Here is a 12,719-nt window from a genome sequence, read left to right as displayed (position 1 = left end):
ACCCTATCTATGCATCTCATAATTTCATAGATTTCTGTCAAGTTTCCCCTCAGTCTCCGCCGCTCCAGAGAAAACAGCCCGAGTTTTTCTAGCCTTACCGTATAGCTCATACCCTCTATTCCAGGCAGCATCCCGGTAAGCCTCTTCTGCACCCTCTCCAAAGCCTCCACATCCTTCCTGTGATGTGCCAACTGGAATTGAATGCAATACTATAAGTACGGCCTATCAAAGTCCTATAAAGCTGCAACATGACATTCTGACTCTTCAATTCCCTAACCAATAAAGGCAAGCATGTCACACACTTTCTTTAAAACCCTATCTACTTGCGTAGCCACTTTCAGGGAGCTATGGACTTGAACCCCCAAGATCCTTCTGTACAACAATGCTGTTCAGGCCCTGCTATTAACTGTATACTTTCCTTAACATTTGATCTCCCAGAGTGCAGCACTTCACATTTGTCCAGATTAAACTCCATCTTCCATTTCTCCACCCATATCTATAAATGATCTATATCCCGCTGTATCCTTTGACAATCTTCTACACAATCCTCAACTTCACTGATCTTTGTATCATCTGCAAACTTACTAACCCACCTATCTACATTTTCATCCAAGTCACTTATATATATCACAAACAGCAGAGGTCCCAGTGTGGATCCATGGAAAGCACCACTAGTCATGGACCTCCAGCCAGAAAAACACTTTCCACCACTACCCTCTCCCTTCTATGGGTAAGCCCATTCTATATCCACGTTGTCAAGTCACTGTGGATCCCATGAATTTTAATCTTCTGGATGAGCCGAACATGAGGGACCTTGTTGAAAGCATTACTAAAATCCATGTAGACAACATCCTCTGCTCTACCTTCATAGATTAAATTTGTCACCTCCTCGAAAAATTCAATCAAGTTAGTAAGACATGGCCTGCCCTGCATAAAGACAGGCTGACTTTCCCCAATTAGGTCATGCTTTTCCAAATGCGTGTAAATTCTATCCCAAAGAATTCTCTCCAATAGCTTCCCAAACACTGATGTGAGACTCACTGGTCTATAGTTTCCTGGATTATCCCTACTTCCCTTCTTGAACAGAGGAACAACATTAGCTCCTCGCCAGTCCTCGGTTCTCGGTCCTTTGGACCATCTGATCAAGGTCCCATTGTACAGGAGCTGACACTGACACACCCACACATACACACCCACACATACACACAGACATACACACACACTCTCTCACACATGCACAGACACACACACAGATAGACACACACACACACAGACAGACACACATACACACATATGTACACACACACACTCACATACGTGCGTGCGCACACATGCACACACAGACACAGTACCAGATAGGAGTGGATCATTCCCTTTTATCATCTTTGTGTACTGTGATGAACACTAACTAAACTCTCATGTGTGGTCTGTCGTCCTGTTCTCTGTATTTATCTTACTCATTGACCTATTTTTATGCTCAGGACTGAGGGGCTCACTTGAGCGTTTACAGCTTGAATATGTCGACATTGTCTTCGCAAACAGGCCTGATGTGCCTGTCTCATCAGAGGGTACGTACAGACATATTAACTCTCCCCTGCATAGACCCAGAGAATGGGGTACACCCCCCAACTCCATCACTCAACTGCCCTGTCTGAGGGCATATCGGAGGCTGATCACATCCCTGGGGCAGAGAGAGCAGAAATATCCAGTAAACCCTGCTGAAATCACCAAACTGTTGCCATATAGACAGAGGCCATTTGGCCCATTGTGCCTGCACTGGCTCTTCAAACAAGCATCATTACCTCATGCCAATCTCCTGCCTTTTTCCCATACTCCTGCACACCATTATTATCCAAAACCAATCCTATGCCCCTCTTAAATGCCTCAATTGAACCTGCCTCCACCACATTTCCAGGCAATGCATTCCACACCCTAACTACTCCCTTTCTGAAAAAGGTTTTCTCATGTCACCCTTGCTTTATTCACACATCACTTCGAAAATGTATGTGAAAATGTGTGTGCGTGTCTGCGCACATAGCTTGCAGGCAAGTATGATCAGGAATGTGTGAATGGATCAGTGGGCGTAAGATGATTTTTTTTTTGGAGTAGCTTCTGGTAGACCCCACTAGGAAACAGGCAGTTCTAGATTTGATGATGTATAATAAAGCAAACTTCATTAGGGAGCTTAAGGTGAAGAGCCCCTAGGCAGCAGTCACCATATAGAATTCACTCTGCAATTTCAGAAGGAGAAGCTGAATCAGATGTTATGGTATTACGATTGAATAAAGGTTTTTTTTATTATTCGTTCATGGGATGCAGGCATCGCTGGTTGGCCAGCATTTCTTGCCCATCCCTAGTTGCCCTTGAGAAGGTGGGGGTGAGCGAACGTCTTGAACCGCTGCAGTCCACCTGCTGTACGTAGACCCACAAAACCCTTAGGGAGGGAATTCCAGGCTTTTGACCCAGTGACACTGAAGCAACGGTGATATATTTCCAAGTCAGGATGGTGAATTGCTTGGAGAGCAACTTGCAGGTGGTGATGTTCCCATGTGTCTGCTGCCCTTGTCCTTCTAGATGGAAGTGGTCGTGGGTTGGAAGGTGTTGTCTGAGGATCTTTGGGGAATTTCTGCAGTAGATAGTACACACTGTTCCTACTGAGCATCAGTGGTGAAGGGAGTGGATGCTTGTGGATGTGGTGCCAATCAAGCGGGCTGCTTTGTCCTGGATGGTGTCAAGCTTCTTGAGCGTTGTTAGTGCTGCACTCATCCAGGCAAGTGGGGAGTATTCCATCACACTCCTGACTTGTGCCTTATAGAGGATGAAAGGGCTCGTTTGGGAAATCAGGAGATGAGTTACTTGCTGCAGTATTCCTAGCCTCTGACCTGCTCTTGCAGCCACTAAATTTATGTTGTGAGTCCAGTTGAGTTTGTGGTCAATGGTAACACCAAGTATATTGATAGTAGGGATGCAGTGATGGTAACACCATTGAATGTCAAGGCGCTAAATATAGATTGTCTCTTATTGCTGATGGCCTATTGCTTATTGCCTGGCATTTGTGTAGCATGAATGTTATTTGTCACTTGTCAGTTCAAGCTTAGATATTGTCCAGATCTTGTTGCATTGGAGCACGAACTCCGTCAATATCTGAGGACTCGCAAATGGCACTGAACAAAGGTAACTTGAAAGACATAAGAGAGGAGCTGGCCAGAGGTGATTGGAAGGGGAGCATAGCAAGGAAGATGGTGGAGAACAACAGCAGGAGTTACTGGGGGTAATTTGGGAGGCATAGCAGAAATTCATCCCAAGGGAGCAGAAACATATTAAAGGGAGGATGAAGCAACTATGGCTGACAAGGGAAGTCAGAGACAGCATAAAAGCAAAAGAAAAAGCATATAATGTGGTGAGGATTAGTGGGAAGCCTTTAAAAACTAGCAGAGGATAAATAAAAATGCAATAAGCGGGAGAAAATGAAACATGAGGGTAAACTAGCTGGTATTATAAAGGATTGCAAGAGTCTTTTTTAGATATAAAAAAGGTAAGAGAGAGGCAAGAGTGGACATTGGGCTGCTGGGAAATGAGGCTGAAGAAGTAGTGATGGGGAACAAAGAAATAGCAGGGGAACTGAATAGGTACTTTGCATCAGTTTTCACAGTGGAAGACACAAACAGTATGCCAGAACTTCAAGAGAGTCGGGGACAGAGGTGAGTGCAGTGGCCTTCACTAAGGAGAAGGTGCTGGGGAAGCAGAAAGGTCATTGAACACCCCCGTTTACAAAGGAAGGGAGGCAGAAGGTAGGAAATTATAGGTTGGTTAGCCTGACCTCAGTGGTTGGTAAGATTTTAGAGTCCATTATTAAGGATGAGATTGCAGAGTAGTTGGAAGTGCATGGTAAAATAGGGCAGCTTTGTCAAGGGGAGGTCATGTCTGACAATCCTTCATTGCTCAGACCCTTCAGTATAGGAGTTGGGACTGGTCATGTTGAGGTTGTACAAGACGTTGGTGAGGCCACTTTTCAAGTACTGTGTACAGCTCTGATCACCCTGCTACAGGAAGGATATTATTAAATTGGAGACGGTTCAGAAATGATTTACCAGGAGGTTACTGAAACTGGAGAGTTTGAATTATAAGGAGAGGCTGCGTAGGCTGGGACTTTTTTCACTGGAGTGTTGGAGGCTGAGGGGTGGCCTTCTAGACATTTATAAAATCATGGGGGGCATAGATAAGGTGAATACCAAGATCTTTTCCCTGGGGTGGGGGGAGTTCAAAACTAGGGAGCATATTTTTTAAGGTGAGAGAAGAAAGATTTAAAAGGGACCTAAGGGGCAACTTTTTCACAAGTGAGTGGTTCATATGTGAAATGAACTGCCAGAGGAAGTGGTAGATGCAGGTACAGTTACAACATTTAAAGAACATTTGGATAGGTACATGAATGGGAAAGGTTTAAAGGTTATGGGCTAAATGAAGGCAAGTGAGGCTAGTTTATCTTGGGAAACTTGCTTGGCATGGATGAGCTGGACCAAAGGGTCTTGTCTGTGCTAAATGACTCTATGAGTCTAGGACTTTAAATCTGTTCGAATTCTTCCAGTAGGTAATGAGCAGGTGAGATAAAGGAGATCCAGTGGATGTGATCCAGTGGTCAGACCACATTGTGAGCAGTTTTGGGCCCTGTATCTATTGAAGGATGTGCTGGCATTGTTGGGGTCCAGAGGAGGTTTACAAGAATGATCCTGGGGATGAAGGGCTTTTCATATGGGGAGCGGTTGAGGACTTGGGTTTGTACTCGATTGAGTTTAAAAGGATGAGGGGATCTCATTGAAACTTACAGAAAAATGAGAGGCCTAGATAGAGTGGATGTGGAGAAGATGTTTCCACCAGTACGAAAGTTTAGGATCCAAAGGCACATCCTCAGAGCGAAGAGACGACCCTTTGGAATGAGATGAGGAGAGATTTCTTCAGCCAGAAGGTGGTGAATCTGTGGAACTGATTGCCGCATGTGGAAGCCATGTCATTGAGTGTATTTAGGACAGAAATAGCTAGGTTCTTTATTAGTAAAGGGATCAACATTTAAAAGGAGTTGAGAAACATGTCAGCCATGATCGAATGATGGAGCAAACTCAATGGGCCGAATGGCACACTTCAGCTCTTATGTCTTATAGTCTTATGGAATATTGGTACCCAGGCAGACAGCACAGTGGCTTAGTGGTTAGCACTGCTACCTCACAGCGCCAGGGACACGGGTTTGATTCCAGCCATGAAGTATTAGAGTCATAGAGTTATACACATGGAAACAGACCCTTTGGTCCAACTTGTCTGTGCTGACCAGATATCCTAAATAAATCTAGTCCTGTATACCTCTAAACTCTTCCTATTTATATACCCAGATGATTTTTATATGTTGTAATTGTACCAGCCTCCACCACTTCCTCTGGTAGCTCGTTCCACATGCACCACCCTCTGTGTGAAAAAGTTGCCCCTTTTAAATCTTTCCTCCCTCACCTTAAACCTATGCCCTATAGTTTTGGATTCCCCACCGTGGAGAAAAGACCTTGATTATTCATCTTATCCATGCCCCTCGTGATTTAATAAACTTCTATGAGGTCACTTCCTCAGCCTCTGATGCTCCAGGGAAAATAGCCCCAGCCTATTCAGCCTCTCCCTGTAGCTCAAACCCTCCAAACCCAGTAACATCCTTGTAAATCTTTTCTGAACCCTTTCAAGCTTAACAACATTTTTCTTATAGCTGGGAGACCAGAACTGAACACAGTATTCCAAAAGTGGCCTCACCAATGTCCTGTACAGCTGCAACATGCCCTCCCAACTCCTATACTCAATGCACTGACCAATGAAGGCATGCGTACCAAACACCTTCTTCCCCACCCTGTCTGCCTGCAACTCCACTTTCCAGGAACAATGCATCTGCGCCCCTAGGTCTCTTTGTTTGGCAACACTGCCCAGGGCCCTACCATTAACAGTTTAAATTCTGCCCTGATGTGTCTTACCAAACTGCAACACCTCACATTTATCTAAATTAAACTCCATCTGCCTATCCTCGGCCCATTGGTCCATCTGATCAAGGTCCTGTTATACTCTAAGATAACCTTCGTCACTTTCCACTACACCACTAATTCTAGTGTCACCTGCAAACTTACTAACTATAACTCCTATATTCACATCCAAATCATTTATATAAATGACAAAAAGCAGTGGACCCAGCCCTGATTCTTGTGGTACGATTCATAGGCCTCCAGTCCAAAAAATAATCATCTACCACTGCTCTCTGTCTCCTATATTCAAGCCAATTTTGTATCCAAATGGCTAGCTCCCCCTGATTTCCATGTGATCTAACCTTGCTAACTAGTCTACCATGTGGAACCTCGTTAATCGCCTTACTGAAATCCATATGTGTCTTGGGCAACTCTCTGCGTGGAATTTGCACATTCTCCCTGTGTCTGTGTGTGTTTCCTCTCACAGTCCAAACATGTGCAGATTAGGTGGATTGATCGTGCTAAATTGCCCCAAGTGTCCAGGGATCTGTAGGCTAGGTGGGTTAGTCATGGGAAATGCCGAGTTGCAGGGTAAAGTTAGAGGGTGTGTCTGGATGTGAGCTCTTCAGAAGGTCGGTGTGGACTTGATGGGTTGAATGGTCTGCTTCCAGATTGTAGGGATTCTATGTATGAGGATGCGTACATGACCCTGTGTGTGTGTGTGTGTGTCTTTGAGTGTGTGTGTGAGTGCGTGTGTGTGTGCGCACGTGCATCCTCAAGGCATGTCCATGTATATATATACATGATTGAGTATGTGACCATATCTGCAAGCACATTAAAGGATGTAAGAGACCACGTATGTGTGGGTCTGTGAGAGATCCATGATAAACTCATTAAACTTCTCGAGGACAGCTCAGATTTCCATCCTCCCAGTCCCAGAGAGGGCCTTGAGCCCAGTACTTTGTAACTCAGTAACTGGGGACTGTCCAGGAGCAGTTGAGCCACAGAGCCAGAGCTGACTCTGAGACCATAAATATACAAATACCCCATGTCTATTTCTCCCATAATCATATGTTGTTCCATTTAAGCCTCTGGAGGAGTTTGCATTGCATTGCTGTGTGCTTAATGAGTTTTGAATTTTTAGCATCCCTCTCCACTCTAGATCTATCTGACTTGATCCTGTTTAGCTTCATATAAATCTGAGGAGGTCACGCAACACCCTGCCTCGAAGTGACTGATACTGAAAGTAATTTACCATCTCTGCAACCATTCTGCATGTTTATTGCCTCATTGTGGGGCGACACGGTGGCACAGTGGTTAGCACTGCCGCCTCACAGCGCCAGGGACCTGGGTTTGATTCCAGCCTCGGGCGACTGTCTGTGTGGAGTTTGCACATTCACCCCGTGTCTGCGTGGGTTTCCTCCGGGTGCTCCGGTTTCCTCCCACAGTCCAAAGACGTGCAGGTTAGGCGGATTGGCCATGCTAAATTGCCCGTAGTGTTCAGGGAGGTAGAGGGTGTATATTAGGTGGGTCATAGGGGAATGGATCTGGGTGGGATGCTCTGAGGTTCAGTGTGGACTTGTTGGGCCGAAGGGCCTGTTTCCACACTGTAGGGATTCTAATTCTAATTCTAATCAAAGTATTCACAGTTCTCAGCAATATTAACTCCAGTTCCTCATGCTTAGGTTTCCATGTTATCCTGATGTTGTCGATGAATTCTGTAATACCTGTTTTCTGTTGATAGGTCATTACAGCCCACGATCGAGGGTCTTCTTTGTGGAAGGTATCTGTCGCAAAGTGAAGAGCCTCACTTTAATAAGGGCAAAATACTGTGGATGCTCCAAGTCTGAAATTAAAACAGCAAGTGCTCGAGAAATTCAGCAGGTCCATGAGAGGAAGAGAAAACAGAATTAATGTCTCGGGTCTAATAGGACTGTTCTTCAGAACTTAAAGGGGTTGGAAAAGTGGTAGCTTTTCTGTTATTGATAGAAAGGGAAGAGAAAGTGCATCAGATGGTGAAGGTGCCTGAAGTTAAATACAAAGGATGTTATTAATAATGGTAAAGATGTGATAGAGACGTAAATTAGGTGTTAATGTTAGGAGTGAAAAGGAAAAAGAATTTGGTCCACTCTGACAAGAGTAAAGCCAACAACACATAGCAAGGCACGAGTGGGTGTTGTAGCCACCACAGAACATGATCTCTAACCTCTATTTTGACATCATTTCCCAGCACCATTCAGTTCTGACTAGATTTGAAACATTAACTCCGTTTCTCTCTGCACAGGTGCTGTGAGACCTGCTGAGGTTCTCCAGAGTTCTCTGTGTTTGTATCCCTTTATTAAATGTTTATTAGTCATAAGGGAGAGGAGAATCTCGCAGAGGGTTGGCGATGGTGTTTGATCTGCTCATTGTTTTCTCCCCACTATGGCATGAGGCATAAAACAGCAGCAGCAAAAGACAACTTATTACTTAACCAGAGAGAAACATCAGATTGTACCAGTGCAGAGGGATCTGGGTGTCCTCATGCCTGAATTGCAGAAAGCTAGTGCAGTGGGTGATAAGGAAGGCGAATGGAATTTTGGTATTTATTGCTCTAGGAATTGAGATAAAAAGAAGTAAGTGATGCTGCAATTGTACAAGGCATCAGTATTTGGATACTGTGTTCAGTTTTGGTCTCCTTTATTGAGGAGGGACATAATTGTATTGCAGAGGAGGTTCACTAGATTGATTCTAGAGATGAGGTGTTTGTCTTATGAAGACAGATTGAGCAGTTTAGGCCTATTCTCTCTGGAGTTTAGAAGAATGAGAGAAGATCTCATTGAGGGATATGAAATGCTAAAGGAGATTGACAAAGTAAATGTAGAGAGTATATTTGCTCATACAGGGCAATCTAGAACAAAAAGTCATAGTTTTGGGATAAGGAGTAGCAGATTTAAAACAAAACAAAGAACAATCCAGCACAGGAACAGGCTCTTCAGCCCTCCAAGCCTGCTCTGACACATTTTGCCCTTCCATATTAAAACTTACAGGATCCGTATCCCTCTATTCCCTTCCTATTCATATATTTATCCAGGTGTTTCTTGAATACTGCTATTGTGTCAGCGTCCACCTCCTCCTCCGGCAGCGCGTTCCAGGCACTCACCACCCTTTGTGTGAAAACCTTGCCTCGCACATCTTTTAAACTTGCCCCCTGCACCTTGAACCTGTGTCTCCTAGTAATTGACCCCTCCACCCTGGGGAAAAACCTCATACTTTCCACTCTATCCATGCCATTCACAGTCATATAAATGTCTATCAGGTCACCCCCTCAACCTCCTGTGTTCCATTGAAACCAAACCCAGTCTATCCAACCTTTCTTCAAAGCTAAAATCCCCAATACCAGCCAACCTCCTGGTAAACATTTTCTATACCCTCTCCAAAGCATCCACATCCTGTGTGGCCTAACTAAAGTTCTATAAAGCTGCAGCACAACTTGTCATTCCTTATACTCAATGCCCCTTTTCCCTCATCAATCATCTTCATTACCTCCTCAAAAAACAAGCATGCCATAGGCCTTTTTTAATACCTTATCTACCTGCACTGCCACCCACAGTGATCTACGGACCTGCACACACAGATCCCTCTGCATATCAATACTCCTAAGGGTTCTGCCATTCACTGTATAATTTCCACCTGTACTTGACCTTCCAAAATGCATCACCTCACATTTGTCCAGATTAAACTCCATCTGCCATTTTTCTGCCCATGCCTCCAACTGATCTACATCCTGCTGTATCCTCTGACAATCCACCTAATTATCTGCAACTCCAGCAATCTTTGTATCATCCGCAAACTTACTCATTAGTCCAGCTACGTTTTTCTCTAAATCATTTATGTAGACCACAAACAGCAGAGGTCCCAGCACTCACCCCTGTGGAATGCCACTACTCACAACCCTCCATTCTGAAAAGCATCCTTCCACCGCTATCCTCTGTCTCCTGTGACTAAGCCAGTTCGGTATCCATCTTGCCAGCTCACTCCTGATATCATGTGACTTTACCTTTTGTATCAGTCTGCCATGAGGGACCTTGTCAAAGGCTTTACTGAAGTCCATGTAGATAACATCAACTGTTTTTCCCTCATCAATCATCTTCATCACCTCCTCAAAAAACTCAATCAAGTTAGTGATCAACAGAGTGACCAAGATGAGGTGAAATTATTTCTCTCAAAGCCTCATGAATCTATGGAAATCACTAACCCAGAGTGCATTAGTGCTGGGACACTGAATAAATTTAAAGAGGAGATAGACAGATTTTTAATTAGTAATGGGTTAAAAGTTTATGGGGAACAGGCACAAAAATGGAGTTGAGACTGAGATGAGGTCAGCCATGATTGTATTAAATGGTGGAACAGGCTCAAGGGGCTGAATGGCCTACTTCAGCTCCTAGTTCTTATGTTCTTATAATTTGCCCAGCTCTCCTCAAGGAGTCATGACATCAGGATGAGGAGGGTGAAAGGTCTGATGTATCGAAACTAGAAACAAGACTAGGCCATTCTGCCCTTCGAGCCTGCTCCAGCATTCAAATATGAACATGCTGATCCTCTCTCTCAATGCTCTCTTCCCATTTTCTCCTCTTAGCCCCTTGATGTCTTTAATATCTAAATATTTGTGTTGGTTAGCGATCAGATCTTCTTTGTACCTATCCCTGGTTAGCTGAACAGGAGCTGACCTCTTCCTGTGCTTTTACAAACCACCATGTGGTCTCAAGTGGTTCCCACTGTCTGTATTTCTGATGAGGGGAGCCTCGGCCCTTTTCCTACCCAGTTAGAAATATTGCATTAAGGATATGATTGGGCTTGATGTGATATCCCTCCCAGCACAGAGGCTGAAGATCAGCTACGATCATGTTAAATTGTGGGGTAGACTTGAGGGGCCTCCTTTCTGGAGTCACATGTAGGCCAGGCCAAATAAGGAGGGCAGATTCCTTTCCATAAAAGGCATTTGTGAACTGGGTGGATCTCTCATTGTCATGGCGACTATCGCTGGGACTAGAACAAAATGCTGCAGATTTCTATTATTTCAAGCTGTTATGGTGGGTTTGAACCTATGTCCCCATGGGTCTGGGCCTCTGGATTAATTGATCAGTAACAGTGACTGGGCCACCACCTCCCGCTGTATTACTGAGGAGACTAATTATTCCATATGCCTCAGAGAGGTCACCTCGTCATCTATCCTGTTCTGAAACAATTCAGCTGGGGGCTGGACTCTACACAGTAACTGAGGGCCTTCAAACACATTAGAGTCAAAAATATCGGCACACATTCATCTTCATGAGGAGGGAATGTCAGGCTAAGGGATATCAGAAATAAAGTGACATTTCATAGAACTACATGGGATATACAGAAAGATTCGGTTCAGCCCATCCTAACCCACACATGAGTCTATTTCCCTTCCAACTGCCTACCCTCAGCCTTTTAACATGTCTTTAAAACATACAAATATAAGAGATAGGGATAGGCCATACTGCCCCTCGAGCTTGCTTATCTGAATGTGGCCTCAACTCCACTTTGCTGCCTATTCACACTGCCCCTACCCCTACACCTCTGACTCTGCTGATCAAAAATCTATTAACCTCAGGCTTAAAAATATTCAAGGACCAAGCCTCCACTGTGGACTAGGGAGGAGGGTCCCATTGATGAGAGACGCTCAGAGAAAGAAAAAAGTCCTTCCTCATCTCCGTCTTAAATGAGAGATGGGATATATTCTTACTATCCCTTTGTACTAGTTTCCTTCGAAGGTGAACTGACCGTGCTAAATTGCCCATAGTGTTCAGGGATGTATCAGTTAGGTGGGTTATGAGGGATGGGTCTGGGTGGGATGCTCTGAGGATCAGTGTGGACTTGTTGGGCCGAAGGCCCTGTTTCCACACTGTAGGGATTCTATGATTCTATGATCTATGAATTGAAGCAGTTTGCCTCCCCCTGTGGGATTGAGCTGCACACCCACTCTCAGGAAGAACCTATTCCTCCTGATTTTTTGGATTGTGAAGAACTCTCCTGTCTTTATGGTCCCTGCTTTGGGATTTGGAATTCTCTCCAGGTTAACCACAGTCAGTGCAGGGAGGGTTGAGAGTGGCTTGGGGCACAGTGGCCATAAGATGCTAACTCTGCAATTCTCCGTCTTCCAACAGAGATCGTCCGCGCCATGACCTTCCTCATAAACCAGGGGAAGGCGATGTACTGGGGAACATCTCGATGGACCTCAGTGGAGATCATGGTGAGAAAACTCATGAACATAAAACCCGTGGTGTTTCCTGCTCAAGAGATTGCAAATGTTCATCCAGGCAGGTTTTGTGAAGGGATGAGATAGGATGAGCATAACCTGCATTTATGTAGTGCCTATAACAGGGGCCAAACGTGCTGAGCTTTTTCTCAAGAGTGTTCTGGGACTAAATTGGATACTGAGCCACTTGAGCAGATATTGGCAATAGATGACCAAGCGCTGGGTCACACAGATCAGTTTTTAAGGGGAATCATATAGGAGAGAGAGGGCAGAAGACAGGGAAAGAGAGAGCTTGGCAGACAGGTTTATGGAGGCAATTCCAAAGCCTCAGACAGCTGAAGACACAACCATCAAAGGTGGAGTGAAGGGAATCAGGGATTGATTGACGGGTCAGAATTGGAGGAGTGCAGAGATCTCAGAGGGGGATAGGGGCTGGAGTAGATTACAGAGATAGGGAGGGGTGTAGGGGCTGG

General features: G+C 44.7%; 1 protein-coding gene across 1 annotated transcript in view; it reads left to right on the top strand.

Annotated features, from left to right (window-relative positions):
• LOC109920762 (voltage-gated potassium channel subunit beta-1-like) overlaps positions 1-12,719 on the top strand; it is a 39,176-nt gene that overhangs the window by 18,968 nt on the left and 7,489 nt on the right. Inside the window, exons 8-10 of the mRNA XM_048620070.1 lie at positions 1,482-1,568; positions 7,729-7,767; positions 12,155-12,240. Coding sequence (XP_048476027.1) covers positions 1,482-1,568; positions 7,729-7,767; positions 12,155-12,240 — 212 coding nt within the window. The remainder of the gene's footprint in view (positions 1-1,481; positions 1,569-7,728; positions 7,768-12,154; positions 12,241-12,719) is intronic.

This window comes from Rhincodon typus, chromosome 45 (assembly GCF_021869965.1).
Source record: "Rhincodon typus isolate 14 chromosome 45, sRhiTyp1.1, whole genome shotgun sequence".
NCBI classification, from domain to species: domain Eukaryota; kingdom Metazoa; phylum Chordata; class Chondrichthyes; order Orectolobiformes; family Rhincodontidae; genus Rhincodon; species Rhincodon typus.
This window is presented reverse-complemented; position numbering and strand designations above follow the sequence as displayed.